This window comes from Schistocerca gregaria, chromosome 9 (assembly GCF_023897955.1).
Source record: "Schistocerca gregaria isolate iqSchGreg1 chromosome 9, iqSchGreg1.2, whole genome shotgun sequence".
In the NCBI taxonomy this organism is placed as follows: domain Eukaryota; kingdom Metazoa; phylum Arthropoda; class Insecta; order Orthoptera; family Acrididae; genus Schistocerca; species Schistocerca gregaria.
In genome coordinates, this window is record NC_064928.1 from 101,929,680 (window position 1) to 101,954,894 (window position 25,215).

Genomic DNA, 25,215 nt, shown 5'->3' on the forward strand with positions numbered 1-25,215 from the left:
GCTAGCAGCGCATGTCGGGTGTTTCGAGCGTCAACTTCGCTTCTCAGTATCTCGGGATGTAATGGGAATATTGCGATGCAATCAAAGCCATTGTGTATGTGCTTTGTCATGCTATGGATTGCTGAAGAAAAAATATAGGAGGTCCATTAAAAAAAAACATAAGTTTGTGTTAAAAAAACACATATGCTTTCGTTTTAGAATGTTTCCAAATATGTACATTCATGGGCCCCAGCCCTACATTGATACCGGTGAAAGTCGTTTTCCAATAGCTGTTATTGATTCAGGGATATTTTGGATGGACAAGATAGCTGGGACACCCTGTATATTAGACTGTGGTTCTGTCCAGCACGACTCCATGGTCGGTGGGAATATCTGTGTGTTCCAGTCCCATCCCAGGTAACATTGAGCCTGTACTTTGCCTGCCTCGAGTTCAGATGGGATGCACTCACTTGAGTTTTGGAGGGATTGGGTTTTAGAGAATTCTTTTTGTAGTAGGTTGACATTGTAGAAGAAATCGTAACGGACGACAATGGGGTAAACGGACCGTCCATTTTCCTCGGCGGCGGTCAACAATGGAGGGCGTTGCTACAGTGACGAGTGCGGCTAGACCACGCGCTATGGCGCCGATCGCGTTCTCGCGCGTGCGCTGCCTGCTGGAGAACTACCTGCGCTCGGACGAGCGGCGCCGGCCCACGACACTCCCACACGAACGCTGGAGCGCCCCGCGCACTTACCCGTCCCCGCCACCGCCTGCGGTAGCGGCGACCGTGCGCAGCCAGATCTCGTCGCCGGTCCTAGCGCGCGCTGCGACCGTCCCTTTCAAGATCCTGCACGGCTTCGTGATTCCCGAAGAGGAGTTCGTGCGCCCGGGTTCGCCCGCCAACGCCGCGCTCAAGAAGTACGTCCCGTAGAGCGGGCTGGAGGCGCGCCGCGGCGCCGCCAGCGGACCTCACCACTCTCCAGCTGCATCGCCCCTGTCACCACGACCATCGCCCAACGTGAGAGGCTGGCGGACCGGACGCTTTGCGCTGTGGATTCAAAGCTTCAGGTACGTGCTGGGCTGGCCATGTACACCGGGTGTTACAAAAAGGTACGGCCAAACTTTCAGGAAACATTCCTCACACACAAAGAAAGAAAATACGTTACGTGGACATGTGTCCGGAAACGCTTACTTTCCATGTTAGAGCTCATTTTATTACTTCTCTTCAAATCACATTAATCGTGGAATGGAAACACACAGCAACAGAACGTACCAGCGTGACTTCAAACACTTTGTTACAGGAAATGTTCAAAATGCCCTCCGTTAGCGAGGATACATGCATCCACCCTCGGTCGCATGGAATCCCTGATGCCCTGATGCAGCCCTGGGAATGGCGTATTGTACCACAGCCGTCCACAAAACGAGCACGAAGAGTCTCTACATTTGGTACCGGGGTTGCGTAGACAAGAGCTTTCAAATGCCCCCATAAATGAAAGTCAAGAGGGTTGAGGTCAGGAGAGCGTGGAGGCCATGGAATTGGTCCGCCTCTACCAATCCATCGGTCACCGAATCTGTTGTTGAGAAGCGTACGAACACTTCGACCGAAATATGCAGGAGCTCCATCGTCCATGGACCACATGTTGTGTCGTACTTGTAAAGGCACATGTTCTAGCAGCACAGGTAGAGTATCCCGTATGAAATCATGGTAACGTGCTCCATTGAGCATAGGTGGAAGAACATGGGGCCCAATCGAGACATCACCAACAATGCCTACCCAAGCATTCACAGAAAATCTGTGTTGATGACGTGATTGCGCAATTGCGTGCGGATTCTCGTCAGCCCACACATGTTGATTGTGAAAATTTACAATTTGATCACGTCGGAATAAAGTCTCATCCGTAAAGAGAACATTTGCACTGAAATGAGGATTGACACATTGTTGGATGAACCATTGGCAGAAGTGTACCCGTGGAGGCCAATCAGCTGCTGATAGTGCCTGCACACGCTGTACATGGTACGTTCAAATGGTTCAAATGGCTCTGAGCACTATGTGGCATCTGTGGTCATCAGTCCCCTAGAACTTAGAACTACTTAAACCTAACTAACCTAAGGACATCACACACATCCATGCCCGAGGCAGGATTCGAACCTGCGACCGTAGCAGTCGCGTGGTTCCGGACTGCGCGCCTATAACCGCTAGACCACAGCGGCCGGCGTACATGGTACGGAAACAACTGGTTCTCCAGTAGCACTCTCCATACAATCACGTTGTCAACGTTACCTTGTACAGCAGCAACTTCTCTGACGCTGCCATTAGGGTTATCGTCAACTGCACGAAGAATTGCCTCGTCCTCTGCAGGTGTCCTCGTCGTTCTAGGTCTTCCCCAGTCGAGAGTCATAGGCTGGAGTGTTCCGTGCTCCCTAAGACGCCGATCAATTGCTTCGAACGTCTTCCCCTCGGGACACCTTCGTTCTGGAAATCTGTCTCGATACAAACGTACCGCGACACGGCTATTCCCCCGTGCTAATCCATACATCAAATGGGCATCTGCCAACTCCGCATTTGTAAACATTGCACTGACTGCAAAACCACGTTCGGGATGATCACTAACCTGTTGATGCTATGTACTGATGTGCTTGATGCTAGTACTGTAGAGCAATGAGTCGCATGTCAACACAAGCACCGAAGTCAACATTACCTTCCTTCAATTGGGCCAACTGGCGGTGAATCGAGGATGTACAGTACATACTGACGAAACTAAAATGAGCTCTAACGTGGAAACTAAGCGTTTCCGGACACATGTCCACATAACATCTTTTCTTTATTTGTGTGTGAGGAATGTTTCCTGAAAGTTTGGCCGTACCTTTTTGTAACACCTTGTGTATGCTTCTACAAATATATGGTATATCTCGATCTATCTACATGATTTTTCCGTAATAGCATGCAAAAATTTAACAGGACCTACAGAATGCTCCACTGGACAACTTGAGGTAGGGTACCTGGAGTCGGAGAAGCCAGCTTAAGGGGTTAATGGGGATAAAATCACATTGTTGTGTTCTGTTTTACACTGGAGAGCAAAAGAAACTGGTACACGTACCTAATATCGTGAAGAGCCCCGCGAGCAAGCAAAATTGCCGCAACACGATGTGGCATGGACTCGACGGTAATTTCCAAGAATGATTGCTTATCGAAGATAGTGGGCTCCAAACGATACATATCGAAGATGCGATGGTAAATGGATTATGGAAGTCTCGTGGCGCGCGTTATGATCAATTATTTGTGATATACATTTTTATCAGTTTTGCGTTGCTTCTTCAGTTCGAGTACATTACGTTCCCGCAGTAACTGTTAGCGATTCCATGGGAAATAGACACAGTTTCTCTTCGCAGCGAGTGTAATGTGTACTGCTTCTCAAGTTTCTTCTGCGGATTGCCTCACATGGAAAACTCTAATTCCGTGCATGTCCAGCATAGACAAATGATTGACTTTTTGCCGGAAATATGGACTTCTGCAGGACGAGGAAAGGAAGGACTTTGTTGACAGTGGAGCTGCGAAGTCTGTGAAACTCCGTAAGAGGAGTGTGCACTCTGATATTCGGTTGGCATTTCATATCGGACTTTGCAGAAAGAGAACCAGCATCAGAAAAAGTACGTGGTTCGAGTCCTCTAAATTATCGATTCAGACGAACGTAATTCTTGTGTCGTGCTGGATTCGAGATTACACGTTGCAAGCCACAGCATCAGAAACAGAGCTATCGGCGAATGCCTTGTGTGACTGCTTCGGGTTTTGTCGAGAAGTGTGCTACGTGAGAGTGACAAATGACAGTGTGCCAATTGGTGGACCGAATAAAACAGTAGAAATAGATGACTCATATTGCTAGACGATAGAGTCAGAGAGGACGACCTTCTAAAAGTGAAGTAGATCATATTTGCATTTTTTGTGGGGTAGAAAGGGTATCACGCAAGTGTTTCGTTATGAGGGTATTGTCCCGAGACAAGGTGACTTTAGTGGGTCTCATAAAACATTTCATACCTTGGGTACGGGAAAAAAGGAATTGTCCCTGCGGCTTACACATCACGCAGACTGTCACAATACGATAACACCAACGACGAATAAGGTAAGTCGTCTCCTTTGAATTTACAAGTGCTTCTCTAACGCTTTTCTTCTGTAGTGACAACTTGAAACGTACTCGTAACGCGCGCCACGAGACACCCATAATCGATTTACTATCGCATGTTCGATATGTATCGTTTGGAGCCCTCCAACGTCGATAGACAATCATTCTTCAAAATTACCGAATGTTCCAGTGGAAAATTTGATGTAGGGTACCTGGAGTTTGAGAAGCCAGCTTAAGAGGTTAATAGGAATAAAATCACATTGCTGTGTACTTTTTTACACTGGAGAGCCAAAGAAACTGGTACACGTGCATAATATCGTGCAGAGCTCCCGCTAGCACGCAGAATTGTCGCAACACGACGTGGCATGGACTCGACTAATGTCTGAAGCAGTGCTGGAGGGAACCGACACCATGAATCCGGCAGGGCTGTCCATAAATGCGTAAGATGACGGTGGGGTGGATATCTCTTGCGAACAACGCGTTGCAAGACATCCCAGATATGCTCAATAATGTTCATCTCTTGGGAGTTTGGTGGAGAGAGGACGTGTTGAAATTCAGAAGAGTGTTCTGGAATGCACAGTGGACAAGAATGGATGCAGGTTGTAACCTCCCAACAGTAAAAAAATATAATTATGTATTGTAACATTCATTCACATTCGGCATAACCTACTAACAGATAAATTCCGTAACCTACCAATAATAAAAACGTGACTAATCTCTCAACAAAATTGTGACTCACTTATAACCTTTCAATAATTGACTGTGAATTTAAACTGGTAAATTTTGGACGTCAGCAGTGCTGCGTTATGGCCCTGAAAGATCATGCCGAATAAATTGAAAATTCTTACCTCAATGAAGTCGCCGGATAACGCGTATATATCTGCTCCCATAAGAAATTTTCTGGCACTGCCGATAGATTTTTCATTTTTGAAAGGAAACAACTGATTTTTCTTTACAATAATCGGGATGACCATAGATTGGAGAAATTAGTAAATTCTTTAAATTGAGATGAATGATTGTCAAAAGTTAATTTTTATAAGAAAGATTATAATTGAACTAGATTTTTTATAACATTTACATGGGACTTGATATAACAATACTAGCTACATATGCGTGGGGCTGCTTTTACCTTCTACTACAACGCTCAGGCACCGCCATCGCTCCCCACGACCGGCCCAGCCAACACGATACACCAGACTACTCGCTACTCTTTACTCCTACTGCTACTGCTACAGAGTTCCTACTGCATACAACACTGCTCTCCGGTCTGAGATTCTCTTACAGCTTACATATCGCAGGCAGCACGTGAGCAATCCATCGAAATTACATCTGTTCGACAGCGCTAATAACAAATTCCTTAATCATGGACCTCTTACAAGATGCTCAGACCGGATACTTACATACGTGTCACCTGTCAGAGTCGTATCTAGACGTATCAGAGGACCCACTTCACTCCACCTGCGCACGCCCCACTCCATTACAGAACCTCCACCAGCTTGGACAGGGTCCATGGGTCCATGGATTCATGAGGTTGTCTCCATACCTGTACACGTCCATCCCCTCGATACAATTTGAAACGAGACCCGTCCGACCAGGCAACATGTTTCCAGTCGTCAATAGCCCAGTGTCGGTGTCGACGGGCCCAGGCGAGGCATAAAGCTTAGTGCCGTGCAGTCATCAAGGGTACACGAGTGGGCCTTCTGGCTCCATAAGACCGTATCGACCATGTTTCGTTGAATGGTTTGCACTCTGACACTTGTTTATGGGCCAACACTGAAATCTGCAGCAATTTGCGGAAGGGTTGCACTTCTGTCACGTTGAACGATTCTCTTCAGTCGTCGTTGGACCCGTTCTTTCAGGTTTTCCGGCCGCAGCGATGTCGGAGATTCGATGTTTTACCAGATTCCTGATGTAAATGGTACACTCGTGAGATGGTAGTACCGGAAGATCCCCACTTCATCGCTACTTCGGAGATGCTGTGTCCCATTGCTCACGCGGCGACTGTAACTCCACATTCAAACTGACTTAGGGGGGTAGGCCGTCAAACGGGTCGACTTGGAGCAGGAGAGGCACAACAGGACATTTTAATTTCTACTGTCTATACTTCTACAAGTAAATTCATAAAACTTTGTCAGCATCACCTGGAAGGATTCAGGATTTACACTCGTAGCAGCGGAAGGTCAAAAACATAACAAAATTTTTTTTTTACACGTGAAATTTCATCATTTTTTCACTTACTATTGGCTGCATTTGTTGCTATAGGTACACTTTTCTTCATAAGTAAGAGAGACTGTTCGATGAATTTTGCACAGCATACAAACCATGCTTACAGGTGTCTGAAACTCTAGAATCTATTTAATTTATGAAAAAATGAATGAGCTGTTACGTTTTAAACTTTATGTTTAGAAAAAAATCAAATTTTGAAGTTAATTATCTCAATTTTTACCACAGTTTTTAATAGATTTGGAAAATTCTAGACTTTAATACATCTGTAAGTATGGTTTGTATGCTGTACGCAAAATTCATCAAAGAATCTCTCTTACTTGTGAAGAAAAATGTACCTATAGTAACAAATGCAGCCAACAGCAAGTGAAAAGATGATGAAGTTTCATATCTAAAAAAAAATTATTTTATTATGTTTTTGCACTTCCACTGCTATGAGTGTGAATCCTGAATCCTTCCTGGCCATGATGACTAAGTTTTATGAGTTTATTTGTAAAAGTATAGACAGTAGATAATAAAATGTCCTGTTGTGCCTCTCCTGCTCCAAGTCGGCCCCTTGATAACCTGCCATTGTAGCAGCATTAACCGATAACAACTTGTTGCCTTATATAGGCGTTACCGACCGCAGCGCCCTATTCTGCCTCTTTACATATCTGTGTATTTGAATACGCATGTCTATAACAGTTTCTTTGGCGCTTCAGTGTATTTATATTAGTTACATTTGAGTGAATGTACCACCCTACAAAATGTGCTGAATCTGATTACCATGAACCTCAATGCAAGCATGACATCGGTGAACAAGATTCTGATGCACCGTGACAAATATCCCAGGTGTGTTTTTAATTATGTCACAGACAGCTACAATTCTGTCAACTAATTCCATCTGCTTATCCACTGGGGTCTCGTACACAGGTAACTTCAGATATCCCTACAGGAAACAGTCAAGGAAATTCATGTCAGGTGATCTCGCAGCCCATGGAATACGACCTCACCTTCTAATCCAGAGAGCGGGAAATACAGCACTCAGATTGCGGACCTCCACACTGAAGTGAGGCGTTGCACCGTCGTGTTGTATCCACATCCTCTCACAAACAGCCAAGGGTACGGTCTCCAATACAGGTAGAACTCTCTGCACGAACATCAGATGGCCAGGGAGAAAATGTGGGATACTGCCCACTCGTGTCTTTGTGTCTTATAGGGTGCCTAGGTAGCTGTTTCCTCGGATATATAGACAACATTTTGTTTCTTTTTTTTCCCTTATTGAATTTCGATTCCCCGCTAAGGGGGCGGGCTGGCAGCATCTTAGCATGCCGCTCTTCAGCCTACAGACTTTGTTTGCATAAGATGAAGAGAATAAATAATAAAAACTGGCGATAAAATCGGAGACTTAAATAGTAACAGGGATAAAAAATTGTGGAACTTAAAACATAGAACGAAGGGATGATGATGCTAATAAAATACATGCGAAGCAAACAGGTAAAATAATAGACAGACAATTAAGAAAACACAGTGACAGTCTGGTTTCTGTTCGCAAAAGAAATAAAAGTCACACCCAGTGACAGCATGGTTTCTGTTCGCAATACTAGAAAGATGAACAACACTGAACATTCTCTGGAACACTGCACTAAAAGGTTAGGAACTGTGACATACCACAGCCGAGACCAGGTGGGGGAAACTGGACAGATGATGGGAAAGTAAAAAAAAGGGGGAAGGAGTGGAGAAGCGAAGGAGGGGAGGGGGGAAAGGAGCAGATGGAGGATGAGGACCCAGAAGAGGGGTGGGGGGTGCTGGGCAGTCGTAACAGGGAGTGGGGAAGGCAGAGGAGGGGAAAACAAAAGGACTTCCGGGGGGGAGGAGGTAGGGAGAGGTTTGGCGAGGAGAAAACGGGACGGAAGGGGGGGAAGAGGGAGCCCAGGGAAAGGACGGCAGAAAGGAGGGGGGCGTGAGGATCAGAGTTGAGAGGAGGGATAGATGGAGGGAGAGAGGGCATCATCCGGGAGGGGGAGTTGATGGAAGCCACCTTGGGAAAGGAGATGAAGGGTGTAGAGATGGAGGGTATGGGAGGACACAACAGTGAAGGCATGGCAGGGGATGGGGATGGGAGAGGAGAGGAGCAACCAGGGGGGTGAGGAGGATCAAGGCGACGGGAGATGTAGAGTGTGCGGATATGTTCGAGGAATAGGAGCAGATTGGGGAAAGGAATGAGGTCATAGAGGATCCATGTGGGGGATGGGAGGAGTATATGGGAGGCGAAGCAGAGTGCATGATGCTCAAGGGTCTAGACGGACTTATAGAATTTGGGGTAAGCAGATATCCAGGTGGGACTGGCATAACAGAGTATGGGACGGATTAAGGATTTGTAGGTGTGGAGGATGGCAGAGGGGTGCAACCCCCTTTTCCGGCCAGAGTCGGAGGCGGTTGCGGGCTTTGGATTGGATGGAGTGGAAATGAGGGAGGTGATGGTCAATGGTGAGGCCAAGGTAGGTAAGGGTGGGGGAGAGTATGGACAACATACAAGCAAATCATGTTGGTTGAGTTTATTACAGTAATAACATTGAGAATATTTAACTTCGTATTTACATCGAATTGTCGCGAGCAATTGGCGACATTCAAAAAATCAATGTCCTTCGCTATATACAGTTGTTGTTGTTGTTGTTTCAGTCCTGAGACTGGTTTGATGCAGCTCTCCATGCTACTCTGTCCTGTGCTAGCTTCTTCATCTCCCAGTACCTCCTGCAACCTAATTCCTTCAGTATCTGCTTAGTGTATTCATCTCTTGGTCTCCCTCTACGATTTTTACCCTCCACGCTGCCCTCCAATGCTAAATTTGTGATCCCTTGATGCCTCAGGACATGTCCTACCAACCGATCCCTTCTTCTAGTCAAGTTGTGCCACAAACTTCTCTCCTCCCCAATCCTATTCAGTACCTCCTCATTAGTTACGTGATCTATCCACCTTATCTTCAGCATTCTTCTGTAGCACCACATTTCGAAAGCTTCTATTCTCTTCTTGTCCAAACTAGTTATAGTCCATGTTTTACTTGCATACATGGCTACACTCCATACAAATACTTTCAGAAACGACTTCCTGACACTTAAATCTATACTCGATGTTAACAAATTTCTCTTCCTCAGAAACGCTTTCCTTGCCATTGCCAGTCTACATTTTATATCCTGTCTACTTCGACCATCATCAGTTATTTTACTTCCTAAATAGCAAAACTCCTTTACTACTTTAAGTGTCTCATTTCCTAATCTAATTCCCTCAGCATCACCCGACTTAATTCGACTACATTCCATTATCCTCGTTTTGCTTTTGTTGATGTTCATCTTATATCCTCCTTTCAAGACAATCTCCATTCCGTTCAACTGCTCTTCCAGGTCCTTTGCTGTCTCTGACAGAATTACAGTGTCATCGGCGAACCTCAAAGTTTTTACTTCTTCTCCGTGAATTTTAATACCTACTCCGAATTTTTCTTTTGTTTCCTTTACTGCTTGCTCAATATACAGATTGAATAACATCGGGGAGAGGCTACAACCCTGTCTCACTCCCTTCCCAACCACTGCTTCCCTTTCATGTCCCTCGTCTCTTATAAATGCCATCTGGTTTCTGTACGAATTGTAAATAGCCTCTCGCTCCCTGTATTTTACTCCTGCCACCTTCAGAATTTGAAAGAAAGTATTCCAGTCAACATTGTCAAAAACTTTTTCCAAGTCTACAAATGCTAGAAACGTAGGTTTGCCTTTTCTTAATCTTTCTTCTATGTACAGTGTTCATGCAAATTGATCACAAGTCACAGCTCTTCTAGTGCTCTCTTCCAGTCTGGGTCTACTAGTGCGCGCCTTCTACTGTCCGGTCGAGGCTGAGAGGAGCGGCGCTTATGTTCTCTTCGTGCAGAGGCCGCTCCTGGCGTGGTGCGGGCCTAGCCAGCGTGCTATTGGCTGACGTCACCTCACAGCCCTTTGCTGTAACGTTCTTAAACTTCGCGCCGGCGTTTGTCGCTACGCCGGAACACAAGATATGGCCCAGTGAGTGTCGTGTACAGTGCCAGCACAGATATTCACAGCAAAACGTACTTCACGGTGTGATTCTACTGCAGCGTGAAGGTTTTCCTCACCTCACACATGGCTATTCCTGCTGTACGAAACGCCGGCCGGAGTGGCCGAGCGGTTCTAGGCGCTACAGTCTGGAACCGCGCGACCACTACAGTGGCAGGTTAGAATCCTGCCTCGGGCATGGATGTGTGTGATGTCCGTACGTTAGTTAGGTTTAAGTAGTTCTAAGTTCTAGGGGACTGATGACCTCAGCAGTTAAGTCCCATAGTGCTCAGAGCCATTTGAAGCATTTTTATATAGTGAAAACGTGCAGTGTGTGATAGTGAACCATCAGCTCATAGGTCTGTGTTTCATAGACGGAACACTGAACGCGCACAATTAACGCAGCCGCCTAAGAACCACCTTCCACGAATGATAGAAGAAGTTCCTCTGGAGTTTAGGAGGAAACTATTGTACCAACGTGATGGCTGTCCACCTCATAGAGCAGGAGTTACTATAGCATGTCAGCAGCGCAGTGACTACCGTGGAGGTATGAACAAACAACTGTAAACGACAGGTGTGTGTTCGACAGTCAGTTGCTTGCAGGCAGCGTTGGTTGGTTGTTTGATTTGGAGGTGAAGACCAAATAGCGAGGTCATGGGTGCCATCGGATTAGAAAGGAAGTCGACTGTACCCTTTCAAAGGAACCATCCCAGTATTTGCCTGAAGCGGTTTAGGGAAATCACGGAAAACTTGAATTAGGATGGCCGAACGCGGGTTTGAACCGTTGTCCTCCAGCATACGAGTCCAGTGTGCTAACCACTGTGCCATCTCGCTCGATCAGGCAGTGTTAAGTATTGTGTGTGCCATCGTAGTGTATCGGAGTTGTTTCGTTACAAATCGCAATGCAGTTACATCTCTAAATCAAGCGATTAACTTCTCACGACTGTGGTTCACAGTCACGCAAGACTTTGTAAAAGACTTCAATCTCGCCCATGATTGTAGAAATCATGTATCTTCACTGTTGCAATTTAGCCCTTAAGAACGTCATCAAATGGCATACTGCAAAAGCTAAAAAAGTAAGGAAACAGTGTGTATACAGGATGGAAAGTATTTAAACTGACAAACTCTGGGAGGTTGTAGGGGACGTCAAAACAAATATTTTTCCATAATGTCATTTTTCCTTTGAGGAGTATTTAAACCGGTGGAGGCCGTATAACGCTCTTCAGTTGTTAGAGGCCGTATTACGATCTTCAGTTGTTAGAGAGCGTATTACGCTCTTCAGTTGTAGGCAACTGCTGCCTACCAGTGTAGTAATGCATTGTCTCTGTTTACTAATGGAACGATACACCTGGAGTGAGTACACGGATGCGGTTGGTGCGTACTACGTAGCGCACCACAACGGACGAGCTGCACAGCGGGTTTATCAACAACAATATCCTAATCGCCGTATCCCGCATCATACGACCTTTGCTGCTGTGTACCAACGTCTGCGTGAGACCGGGTCATTCAGCAGATTACCTGGACAGGGACGCCATCATAAGGTAAGGACGCTGCAATTTGAGGAAGCTGTCTTGCAGCATGTGGAGCGGGATCCTTCAGTCAGCACTCGTGCAATTGCACGTAACATCGGGACGAATAAGACGAATGTAAGAACAGTCCTTCGAGAGCAATTGTTACGTCCATATCACTTACAGCGTGTCCACAACCTGGAACCAGTTGATTATCCACCCAGAGCACAGTTTTCGCAGTGGTACCTGGGACACTGTGAAACGTATCCTACATTTCCATCCTCTGTGTTGTTTACCGATGAAGCAACGATCGGGCGTCTTCAACATGAACAATTCGCATGTTTGGAGTGAGGATAACCCACATGCCACAGTTTCTAGCACTCACCAAGTGCGATTCTACGTTAATGTGTGGGTCGGTGTTGTTGGGGACTGTTTAACTGGGCTGTGTCTGCTACCTAGGCCATTAAACGGCAGGCACTATTACAATTTTCTCACCAGAGCATTGCCTGAACTGCTGGAAGACGTCCCGCTCCCTACAAGACAACGCATGTGGTTCCAACATGGCGGGGCGCCGGCACATTTCAGTCGTCGTGTGCGTCGATTCCTGGACCGACGGTTCCCAGAAACGTGGATTGGCAGAGGTGGTTCTGTATCATGGCCTGCTCGATCCCCAGATATGTCAAGCGATTAACTGGACTTTTTCGTGTGGGGAGAGATTTGTAACCTTGTTTACGCAACTCCTGATGCATCAGAAGAGGATCTGGTTGCCCGGATAGTAGCAGCAGCAGGAACAATTCAGGATACTCCTGGGGTTTTTGTCCGTGTCAGGCAGAACATGATCCGACGGTGTAACATTTGTTTACGTGTCATTAGGTTGTGTTATTGTGTTGTCTCGTGTTCATGAAAAATGGAAAAGTATTTGTTTGTTTAATCAATTTGCCGCCAGAGCAATCTTGCTCTACCGGTTTAAATACTCCTCATGTGAAAAAATGACAATTGAGAAAAATATTCGTTTTTATATCCCCTACAATCTCCCACAGTTTGTCGGTTTAAATACTTTTCACCCTGTATACAGAACGCCACTAACATGCCGTGCTTATGGTAGGTAGTATATTAAAAATGTGACAGAAAATACACGTCACTTAGACTGTGCTGTAGTACATGCCAAACTTTGAAAATATTCTTCCATGTACGCACGCCATCGCGTTATCTGAGCCTTTTAACTGTAAAAATTAGGCGACATTAAACGTGCACGAGTTTACGCACATCATGAAAATGGTATAAATTACATAAACTGTCACTAGCGTTGCCATCTTTAACATAAGTCCCAACAAACCACTCTACATGTACACTGTTTACATGAGAACTCACGTAGTTGGCTCGAAAATAAATTCATAGGTCATATTTTCTTTGCTCTGGTCAGAAACCGTACATTCCCAACAAACCAATTGTAAATATAGTCTCATAATCATGCTCCTAATATCATTTTACATTCACTAACAGGATGCAGCATTCTGTATAATGATAGAGTCATATGCTACAAAAGGAAGAGATAGGAAATTTACTGGAATGAGATTTTTACTCTGCAGCGGAGTGTGCGCTGACATGAAACTTCCTGGCAGATAAAGTTGCGTGCCGGACCGAGACTCGAACTCGGGACCTTCCCAACCACTTGGGTAGCTCAGATGGTAGAGGACTTGCCCGCGAAAGGCAAAGGTCCCGAGTTCGAGTCTCGGTCCGGCACACACTTTCAATCTGTCAGGAAGTTTCAGGAAATTTACTTATAACAGGCTGGCCCAAATGTATGTATATTATCTGTCCCAAAAGACTTACAGTGGCCGCGCGGGATTAGCCGAGCGGTCTCAGGCGCTGCAGTCATGGACTGTGCGGCAGGTCCCGGCGGAGATTCGAGTCCTCCCTCGGGCATGAGTGTGTGTGTGTGTGTTTGTCCTTAGGATAATTTAGGTTAAGTAGTGTGTAAGCTTAACAGTAAAGTCCCATAATATTTCACACACATTTGAACAGACTTACAGTGGCTTGGACGCTCTTAAATAAATGGTAGTAAAAATCTTACGCATCACTTTACATTGTAACAGATAAACATCACGAAAGGCACAAATCCCATTAACAACAATGTTCGAACGCACACTGGTCCAATGAAAACAACTAAGTGCAACAATGATATAAAAATGCGATGAGATACTTCCCACTCAATACAAAACATGTACTTTTACCACCGTCTGAGATCTAAAATAGAATATACGAGTAAATATGCAAAAAACGTATGTAAATGTTGTCATACAATTCGATGGTGCTTACAATATAAGAGAGAAAGGATTATTCGAATTGCTCTTGTAAAGACAACGTTTAAAGAGAAATATTAAAATCACAACATACGATAAAAATCAGTATTCTAAAAAAAAATGTTGAAGACATCCTCCAGAATGTTCTGAAAAGATAAAAATGTGTGCAAACTTTGTCCCGCACACCTTGACTCACGAACAAATACAACGTGGCATGCCCGCCTGCCACTACTTGATTGAGATGAGAAACACGGAAAATTCGTTCCTGGAAAAAATCATCTCGTGTGACAAGACTTGTTTTATCAACACGAACCTACCACACAACGACAAAGTGCTCAAATTCACTTGAAGGGTCAACACTTTCCAAGCCAATGTGACGCGCAACTTAAACAACATGCCAAAGAAGGACTTTTTGTTTCCTGATATTTTTATGTGGTTGTACGAGCACTCCGTGGGCTGTGCTCAAGTTGAGGGAGACTATATACACTGACAGAAAAAAATCCGAACGCCAAGAAATAAATAATGTAGAGTAATAAGATTCCAGGAACACATTCTTCTAGGCAACATATTTAAGTTAATTATTATATTCTTCTTGAAGTCTGACGGTATTTCGCCTGTCTCATACATCTTGCTCAGCAGATGGTAGAGTTTTGTCAGTACTGGTTCTCCCAAGGCCGTCAGTAGTTCTAATGGAATGTTGTCTACTCCCGGGGCCTTGTTCCGACTTAGGTCTTTCAGTGCTCTGTCAAACTCTTCACGCAGTATCATATCTCCCATTTCATCTGCCTCCTCTTCCATTTCCATAATATTGTCCTCAAGAACATCGCCCCTGTATAGACCCTCTATATACTCCTACCTTTCTGCTTTCCCTTCTTTGCTTAGAACTTGCTTAGAACTGGGTTTCCATCTGAGCTCTTGATATTCATGCAAGTGGTTCTCTTTTCTCCAAAGGTCTCTTTAATTTTCCTGTAGGCAGTATCTATCTTACCCCTCGTGAGATAAGCCTCTACATCCTTACATTTTTCCTCTAGCCATCCCTGGTTAGTTGAACGGAATGGACAGTGCCTTGAAAGGAGGATATAAGATGAACATCAACAAAAGCAAAACGAGAATAATAGAACGTAGTCGAATTAAGTCGGGTGATGCTGAGGGAATTAGATTAGGAAATGAGACACTTAAAGTAGTTTTGCTATTTGGGGAGCAAAATAACTGATGATAGTCGAAGTAGAAAGGATATAAAATGTAGAGTGGCAATGGCAAGGAAAGCGTTTATGAAGAAGAGAAATTTGTTAACATCGAGTATAGATTTAAGTGTCAGAAAGTCGTTTCTGAAAGTATTTGTATGGAGTGTAGCCATGTATGGAAGTGAAACGTGGACGATAAATAGTGTAGACAAGAAGAGAATAGAAGCTTTCGAAATGTGGTGCTACAGAAGAATGCTGATGATTAGATGGGTAGGTCACATAACTAATGATAAGGTATTGAACAGAACTGGGGAGAAGAGGAGTTTGTGGCACAACTTGACTACCAGAAGGGACCGGTTGGTAGGACATGTTCTGCGGCATCAAGGGATCACCAATTTAGTACTGGAGGGCAGCGTGGAGGGTAAAAATCGTAGAGGGAGACAAAGAGATGAATACACTAAGCAGATTCAGAAGGATGTAGGCTGCAGTAGGTACTGGGAGATGAAGAAGCTTGCACAGGTTAGAGTAGCATGGAGAGCTGCATCAAACTAGTCTCAGGACTGAAGACCACAACAACAACAACAATGCAAAATGGTTCAAATGGCTCTCAGCACTATGGGACTTAACATCTGAGGTCATCAGTCCCCTAGACTTATAACTACTTAAACCTAACTAAACTAAGGACATCACACACATTCATGCCCAAGGCAGGATTCGAACCTGCGACCGTAGCAGCAGCGCGGTTCCATACTGTAGAGCGTAGAACCGCTCGGCCACCATCGGCCGGCGAATTTACTTCTGATTTAGCAGGTGTGGACGATATGATCGTACCGGAACTGTGCATACAGGCATTGTTGGAAGCTGTCATTTTGAATAGAAAATGTAATTTTGTAGTTATGATGCCATTTCATCTCATACAAGAGTATTATGTATCCTCCGGCCGGCCACGGGTGCCGGATGTCAGTTTGTAGGATGGAGTTTCATGCCTGTTGTACTTGGTCGGTCAATTCAGGAATAGTTAATACTGATTTTGGATGATACTGAAGATGTCAAAGCTGGTAATCAAGCAGTCCAAGGTAACTCATCTACACTCTGTGGAGCATGTTGGGATACAACAGCGATATGTGGGCGAGCATTATCCTGTTGGAAAATACTCCTTGGAATGCTGTTCATGAATGCCAACACAAAAGCTCATATCACCAGGTTGACGTACAAATTTGCTGTCGGGATGCGTGCTATAACCGTGAAAGACAAAGTCACGCGAAATTGTATCCAAGTCCTTAACTCCAGGTGTAGGTCCAGTGTGCTTAGAACGCAGACCGCTCAGTTGCCGGCGTCCTTCCAACCAACATACAGCCAGCCATCTCTGGCACCGAGGCAGAATCGGCGTTCATCAGAAAAGCCTGGCTCGGAACTGTCTTTGTAGTAACCGATTTGTTGCAGTTCGTCGTGTTACTGTGGAGCTCATTACTGCTGCAGACGCAGTACGAGGCGCAAATAGCCATACGCCAAACACTGTGGTCTTCCGACACGGCAGTGCCACGTGGCTATCCGGAGGCTGGTCTTCTTACGACCCTACGTTCTCGTTCCCATCACTGCCAACAATTATATATTATGTATATAAGAAGGGTAGAAGGACGGATCCTCAAAATTACAGACCAATATCCTTAACATCGGGTTGTTGCAGGATTCTCGAACATATTCTCTGTTCGAATATAATGAATTTCCTTGAGACACAGAAATTGCTGTCCATGCATCAGCACGGCTTTAGAAAGCATCGCTCCTGCGAAACGCAACTCGCCCTTTTTTCACATGATGTCTTGCGAACCATGGATGAAGGGTACCAGACGGATGCCATATTCCTTGACTTCCGGAAAGCGTTTGACTCGGTGCCCCACTGCAGACTCCTAACTAAGGTACGAGCATATGGGATTGGTTCCCATATATGTGAGTAGCTTCAAGACTTCTTAAGTAATAGAACCCAGTACGTTGTCCTCGATGGTGAGTGTTCATCGGAGGTGAGGGTATAATCTGGAGTGCCCCAGGGAAGTGTGGTAGGTCCGCTGTTGTTTTCTATCTACATAAATGATCTTTTGGATAGGGTGGGTAGCAATGTGCGGTTGTTTGCTGATGATGTTGTGGTGTACGGGAAGATGTCGTCGTTGAGTGACTGTAGGAGGATGCAAGATGTCTTGGACAGGATTTGTAATTGGTGTAAAGAATGGCAGCTAACTCTAAATAGAGATAAATGTAAATTAATGCAGATGAATAGGAAAATGAATCCTGTAATGTTTGAATACTCCATTAGTAGTGTAGCGCTTGACACAGTCACGTCGATTAAATATTTGGGCGCAACATTGCAGAGCAATATGAAGTAGGACAAGCGTGTAATGGCAGTTGTGGGCAAGGCGGATAGTTGTCTTCGGTTCGTTGGTAGAATTTTGGGAAGATGTGGTTCATCTGTAAAGGAGACCGCTTATTAAACACTAATACGACCTATTCTTGAGTACTGCCCGAGCGTTTGGGATCACTATCAGGTCGGATTGACGGGTGACATAGAAGCAATTCAGACGCTCGCTGCTAGATTTGTTACTGGTAGGTTTGATCATCACGCGAGTGTTACGGAAATGCTTCAGGACCTCGGGTGGGAGTCTCTAGAGGAAAGGAGGCGTTCTTTTCGTGAATCGCTACAGAGGAAATTCAGAGAACCAGCTTTTGAGGCTGACTGCAGTACCATTTTACTGCCGCCAACTTACATTTCGCGGAAACACCACAAAGATAAGTCAGATCAGGGCTCGTACAGAGGCATATAGGCAGCCGTTTTTCCCTCTTTCTGTTTGGGAGTGGAACAGGGAGAGAAGATTTTAGTTGTGGTACGAGGTATCCTCCGCCAGGCACCGTATGATGGAATGCGGAGTGTTTATGTAGATGTAGATGTAGATATGTACAGTTTGCTACATTCCCGCCAAGTCTGTCTGCAGTATCGCAGAAGGAACTTCCAGCTCCCTGTAGCCCTATCATACGACTTCGTTCAGACTTAGTGAGGTGGTGACAATTGCATTTTCGTCATCTTAAGGGCATTCTTGACTAATATCATCTCACCACGTCCAATCCCAAAAGTAACTAACGCTGACGATCGTTAGCGTATTTAAAACAAACCTGTTTTGCATCCTCATTGAGGCGATGCTAGCGCCACACTTACGCGAACGGCGCGAAATTTGAATAGACATCACCTTTCAGATGTAGAAACATGCCTACCAACTTTCGCGCCACCATCTTGACTTTGCTCTATTTCTTTTATTAACCCAGTTTCGAAACTTTTTGCACTGGCTGCTATACGAGGATTGTCCAGAAAGTAAGTTCCGATCAGTCGCGAAATTGAAAGCACTCGGAAAATCCGGTAAAGCTTTGCACAGTGTCTATAGTATGTCTACATCTACATCTTCATGATTACTCTGCAATTCACATTTAAGTGCTTGATAGAGGGGTCATCGAACCACAATCATACTCTCTCTCTGCCATTCCACTCCCGAACAGCGCGCGGGGAAAACGAACACCTAAACCTTTCTGTTGGAGCTCTGATTTCTCTTATTTTATTTTGATGATCATTGCTACCTGTGTAGGTTGGGTTCGACAAAATATTTTCGTAATCGGAAGAGAAAGTTGGTGACAAATTTCGTAAACAGATCTCGCAGCGACGAAAAACGTGTTTGCTTTAATGACTTCCATCCCAATTCGCGTAGCGTATCTGCCGCACTCTCTCTCCTATTACGTGATAATACAAAACGAGCTGCCCTTTTTTGCACCCTTTCGATGTCCTCCGTCAATCCCACCTGGTCAGGATCCCACACCGCGCAGCAATATTCTAACAGAGGACGAACGAGTGTAGCGTAAGCTGTCTCTTTAGTGGACTTGTTGCATCTTCCTAGTATCCTGCCAATGAAACGCAACCTGTGGCTCGCCTTCCCCACAGTATTATCTATGTGGTCTTTCCAACTGAAGTTGTTCGTAATTTTTACACCCAGGTACTTAGTTGAATTGACAGCCTTGAGAATTGTACTATTTATCGAGTAATCGAATTCCAACGGATTTCTTTTGGAGCTCATGTGGATCACCTCACACTTTTCGTTATTTAGCGTCAACTGCCACCTGCCACACCGTATAGCAATCTTTTCTAAATCGCTTTGCAACTGATACTGGCCTTCGGATGACCTTACTAGACGTTAAATTATAGCATCATCTGCCAACAACCTAAGAGAACTGCTCAGATTATCACCCAGGTCATGTATGTAAATCAGGAACAGTAGAGATCCTAGGACGCTTCCCTGGGGAACACCTGATATCACTTCAGTTTTACTCGATGATTTGCCGTCTATTACTACGAACTGCGACCTTCCTGACAGGAAATCACGAATCCAGTCGCACAACTGAGACGATACCACATAAGCCCGCAGCTTGATTAGAAGTCGCTTGTGAGGAACGGTGTCAAAAGCTTTCCGGAAATCTAGAAATACGGAATCAACTTGAGATCCCCTGACGATAGCAGATCGTGTCGCGTCGCTCTTTTCAGTTTTGAGTGAACAGTGACCATGCAAAGGTGCGTAGGGAATAGCGTCTCCCGCCATGTATCGGGGCTTGGTTAGAGATTTCGCCTGTGTCTTGCAGCCCACATAACGTAACTGTGGAGCACTTCCTTCTTCATGCCAATTCACACTGCAGGGGCAATGAAGACGCTCCTGCAGCGTTTCCGATGAGAGGTGTTTGATCACCCACAATACAGTCCGGTAATTGGCTGGCTATGAAGACAAAATTTTTCCACTGACCACGATCTACAGACCAGTGCAGGTAACTGGCCGATAGCACAGGCGGCTACTTTCTATGACGAGGATATTGGAGAGTGGATACAACACTACGACAACACTCGAAGTTGGAGCAGCGACTATGTAGAGAAGTAGGTGGAAGGTGTACCTAACTGATGCAAATAAAACGTTTCTGGTTTTCACTGTGGTTTCCATACGCGACCAATCGGAACTTACTTTCTGGACAACCCTCGTGTATGAGTATATGATACAGTGCACTTATGAAAGCTGTGTACAGCTCATGGTAATTCTTTGGCCGTAGTCAGTCGGATGATACTATCCGGCTGTGTCGTACATTAATAATCGTTGAATATAATGTTTTGTTTCGGCGCAAGAAACGAATTCATTACCTTTGTTTTGACTGTAGAGAGTAATTGAAATAAGACCTTTTATGTCAATTTGGCGATATTCGCAATGATGTCTACTTTCGAATATTTCACATTTTCCGACGTTATGGTTAGGCTGGAACGTAATAGCATATGTATCGATCATTCGAATGTTAATTAAAAGCTTGAGTCGGTTCTTTCGGGATATGTCGCGGTTTTCGACTTGGCAGTAGGAATGAAACCTCATAGCACAGCTGAAATTTAACTGCACATTCTGCTCAATAAAATGTTCAAGAAGATTATATTTCATTATGCCACAGCGTATTTTCGTACTATTAGCGTCTTGATATCATTTACACAATGCCAGTCGCTCTTTGGTTCGACCACATTGTTTCATCGGTCGTCGTCATCCGACGGCAACATCTATCGCGTATTTCGCTTATTCTTCTTAAAACAATCAATTTTAGTTTGTGGTATAGCAGGTTTTATAGTTTCAAATGCCGGGTGATTATAAGTAAACTTTCCCAATTTAACACACTATAACGCGGACTCTAATTACCACATGAGTACGAAAGTTGGTAGCATTAATGTCAAGGACATGGGGAAGAGAAATAATTCAGAATCAAATCCATCGAAGCACTTTTAATGAGCTGCTACGGTGCATCATACCATTACATACCGGTACCATTACAGCTACAGAAGGGGCTCAATATGGCGCCCATCAGGGTCCAGGAGAGTCTGAAAGCGCAGGATTGCATTCTGCGCAGCAGAACGAAGCATTTCCGTAGGTGTGCTGACTAACGTTCTTAATATGCTGCGCTTCAAATCACCACATGTTTGAATATTCCCCTGGTAAACACTGTCATTCAGATAGCCCCCCAACCAGAAATCACAGGGAATTACATCAGATGATCGTATCGGCCAAGCCTTTGGAAACGATCGGCTGACAATTCGATCGTTTCCAAATGTGTTTCAGAGAATGAGGTGAACTTCACGAGCAACGTGCGGTGGGGCCCGGTCTTGCATGAAAACTGTTGAGTTGAAACGTCCCCTTAGAAAAATTTATGAATTACTGTGCTAGTAAACACCTTACGTTATTTGATTATCAAACAGCTGAGCAAAACTGAACGTACTCAGACATTTCTCTCTTTACTAATTCTGATCATCACTACACTGACACACAATATTTTTAGCGCAACGCAATCTGACTTTCAATAATCGCTACAAAAGAATGGCCCTGACTAACATTAACCCATACCTTTCGCGAAGCACTTACCTCACAAAAATCTTGGTTACTCGAAGTACTGCAATACAGCGAGCGCCACTACTGCCAGCTGAATAAAAGATTCTAACTACTGAAGGCATTAACTACTGATAGGCATAGTGAGCAAATGAAATACACTCGTGGAACTGGAAAAAAGAACACATTGACACCGGTGTGTCAGACCCACCATACTTGCTCCGGACACTGCGAGAGGGCTGTACAAGCAATGATCACACGCACGGCACAGCGGACACACCAGGAACCGCGGTGTTGGCCGTCGAATGGTGCTAGCTGCGCAGCATTTGTGCACCGCCGCCGTCAGTGTCAGCCAATTTGCCGTGGCATACGGAGCTCCATCGCAGTCTTTAACACTGGTAGCATGCTACGACAGCGTGGACGTGAACCGTATGTGCAGTTGACGGACTTTGAGCGAGGGCGTATAGTGGGCATGCGGGAGGCCGGGTGGACGTACCGCCGAATTGCTCAACACGTGGGGCGTGAGGTCTCCACAGTACATCGATGTTGTCGCCAGTGGTCGGCGGAAGGTGCACGTGCCCGTCGACCTGGGACCGGACCGCAGCGACGCACGGATGCACGCCAAGACCGTAGGATCCTACGCAGTGCCGTAGGGGACCGCACCGCCACTTCCCAGCAAATTAGGGACACTGTTGCTCCTGGGGTATCGGCGAGGACCATTCGCAACCGTCTCCATGAAGCTGGGCTACGGTCCCGCACACCGTTAGGCCGTCATCCACTCACGCCCCAACATCGTGCAGCCCGCCTCCAGTGGTGTCCCGACAGGCGTGAATGGAGGGACGAATGGAGACGTGTCGTCTTCAGCGATGAGAATCGCTTCTGCCTTGGTACCAATGATGGTCGTATGCGTGTTTGGCGCCGTGCAGGTGAGCGCCACAATCAGGACTGCATACGACCGAAGCACACAGGGCCAACACCCGGCATCATGATGTGGGGAGCGATCTCCTACACTGGCCGTACACCTCTGGTGATCGTCGAGGGGACACTGAACAGTGCACGGTACATCCAAACCGTCATCGAACCCATCGTTCTACCTTTCCTAGACTGGCAAGGGAACTTGCTGTTCCAACAGGACAATGCACGTCCGCATGTATCCCGTGCCATCCAACGTGCTCTAGAAGGTGTAAGTCAACTACCCTGGCCAGCAAGATCTCCGGATCTGTCCCCCATTGAGCATGTTTGGGACTGGATGAAGCGTCGTCTCACGCGGTCTGCACGTCCAGCACGAACGCTGGTCCAACTGAGGCGCCAGGTGGAAATGGCATTGCAAGCCGTTCCACAGGACTACATCCAGCATCTCTACGATCGTCTCCATGGGAGAATAGCAGCCTGCATTGCTGCGAAAGGTGGATTTACACTGTACTAGTGCCTACATTGTGCATGCTCTGTTGCCTGTGTCAATGTGCCTGTGGTTCTGTCAGTGTGATCATGTGATGTATCTGACCCTAGGAATGTGTCAATAAAGTTTCCCCTTCCTGGGACAATGAATTCATGGTGTTCTTATTTCAATTTCCAGGAGTGTATTTTGCTAGAGAACAATTAATGTGTTTACCCTAATAGTGTTCAAAAGTCATAATATCAGTTCACGAAATCCAGTCTTACAAATTTACTCTCTCTGATGGACACACGTCCAGATCAACCACTCTCTAAACGCTGCCATCTCTCTCCCTACATCCACCACTGCTGTAGGCTCACTTCCAACTGAGCAACGCTACACGCTGTTCACATCCAACCGCCCAACATTACAATAGCGAATGTTCCAACAATGCCAACCAGCCACAGACTGCACAGAGCAGTGATTTTCATATAGAGCGCTACATGACGTTACCAACATAAAAACCTAAACACCCTACTTACAGAGTTCAACGCATCTCTCTCCTGTAGGGCGGGTATGATATGCTGCCGAAGCATATCGCAGTAAAGCTGGCCAGTCACACTTCACATCTTTCGTCCTTGACCTCAAGTCCGCAGCTCGTGGCCTCGCGGTCGCGTTCTCGCGTCCCGAGCACGGAGTCCCGGCGGGGTCAGGGATTTTCACCTGCCTCGAGATGACTGGGTCTTTGTGTTGTCCTCATCATTTCATCATGAAAGTGGCGAGACTGGACTGAGCACAGGTTGGGACATTCTACGGGCGCTGATGGGCGCCCCACAAACCAAACATGATCATGATCATGATCATCATGATCATCATCATCATCATATCATCATCATCATCTTTGAGCTCAACGTGTTTAAAAAAGAATGGGCCAATGATGAACGTAGCCACAGCAAATGGCGATACGTACATCAGGCAGTGGAACTTCATACACGATGTGAGCGTGTGGGGTTGCTATTCTGTCATTCTGCGCAACGGATTAATCTGAGATGTACCCTTTACCCTGTGGCTCCTGCAAGATGCAATTTCCACCCCCACACTACTACAGAAGTCAGACAGAGGCTCCTAACGTTCTAAAGACACATGCCTGAAAAACTTTCAGCAACAAATATCTTCTGGAGTCGTCTGCTATAAGGAAATGACACAAAAATTCACAAAATTTCTTATTAACTATTGGGGTACTTGGGTACTGGAGTAGAGCTGGTTAGTGTAAGAAAAACATGAAACTAACGAAAATTATTATTTATTTTTGCAAAAATTCTGAGAAATCGCATGGTACTTTAGTTATGAATTGAACACGTTATTTCCAGGCTCTTTTCGGAATGTGAAGTTACCCCTCAAGGATAGGATTCGCTAATGAAATTTCTGTACAAAGTTTAAGATTGTTATTGACTTGGCAGAATGGCTGAGAGGCTCGGCTACTCAACTTGAATAATTATCCGCTAGAATGTTGCTAGGTACGGTCGAGGCTGTCGCGTGTGAAATGCAGTGAAGTGTACTGTTGTGGAGGAAATATGGGGATCGCAATAGCTGTAGCGCACAATACCGTAAGCTGCGATGACTGCTGTCTGCGCCGCTCGCTACTGTCAAATAAGATAACTCTCGTTCTATCTGGATTGAACTTCGGCAATCAAACTCTCCCTATGCCTTGATGAAGCTCTCCCTACGCCTTGATGAAGTCAAGGATTCATATTCGCCCCTATTTTAACTATTGGTGTGCTACACCGGTCAGATAACCAGTCCAACACGATGCCACTCAAAATTCGCTCGCAGGTGTTTAACTATAACTCTGTCCGTTCACACCGTACAACAAGTGTTCCGGCCAACACAGTGAACAACGATTAATCGCAAGGACGCAATATAGAGTCGCACTCCCATTCGCTCTCGTCAGAGGTGCTCTCCCAGTGAAGTACTGAGGAGAGACTTCTTCCTCACTCTTTGAGTACACGTACGAGCGTGCACGCTCTCGATACATGTTCTCACTCCAAGAGCGACAACAGAA

At 45.5% G+C, this 25,215-nt stretch overlaps 1 protein-coding gene across 1 annotated transcript in view; it reads left to right on the plus strand.

Annotated features, from left to right (window-relative positions):
• The first annotated feature begins 617 nt into the window (after positions 1 to 617).
• LOC126291449 (uncharacterized) overlaps positions 618 to 25,215 on the plus strand; it is a 53,608-nt gene continuing 29,010 nt past the window's right edge. Inside the window, exons 1-2 of the mRNA XM_049984963.1 lie at positions 618 to 898; positions 964 to 1,048. Coding sequence (XP_049840920.1) covers positions 618 to 898; positions 964 to 1,048 — 366 coding nt within the window. The remainder of the gene's footprint in view (positions 899 to 963; positions 1,049 to 25,215) is intronic.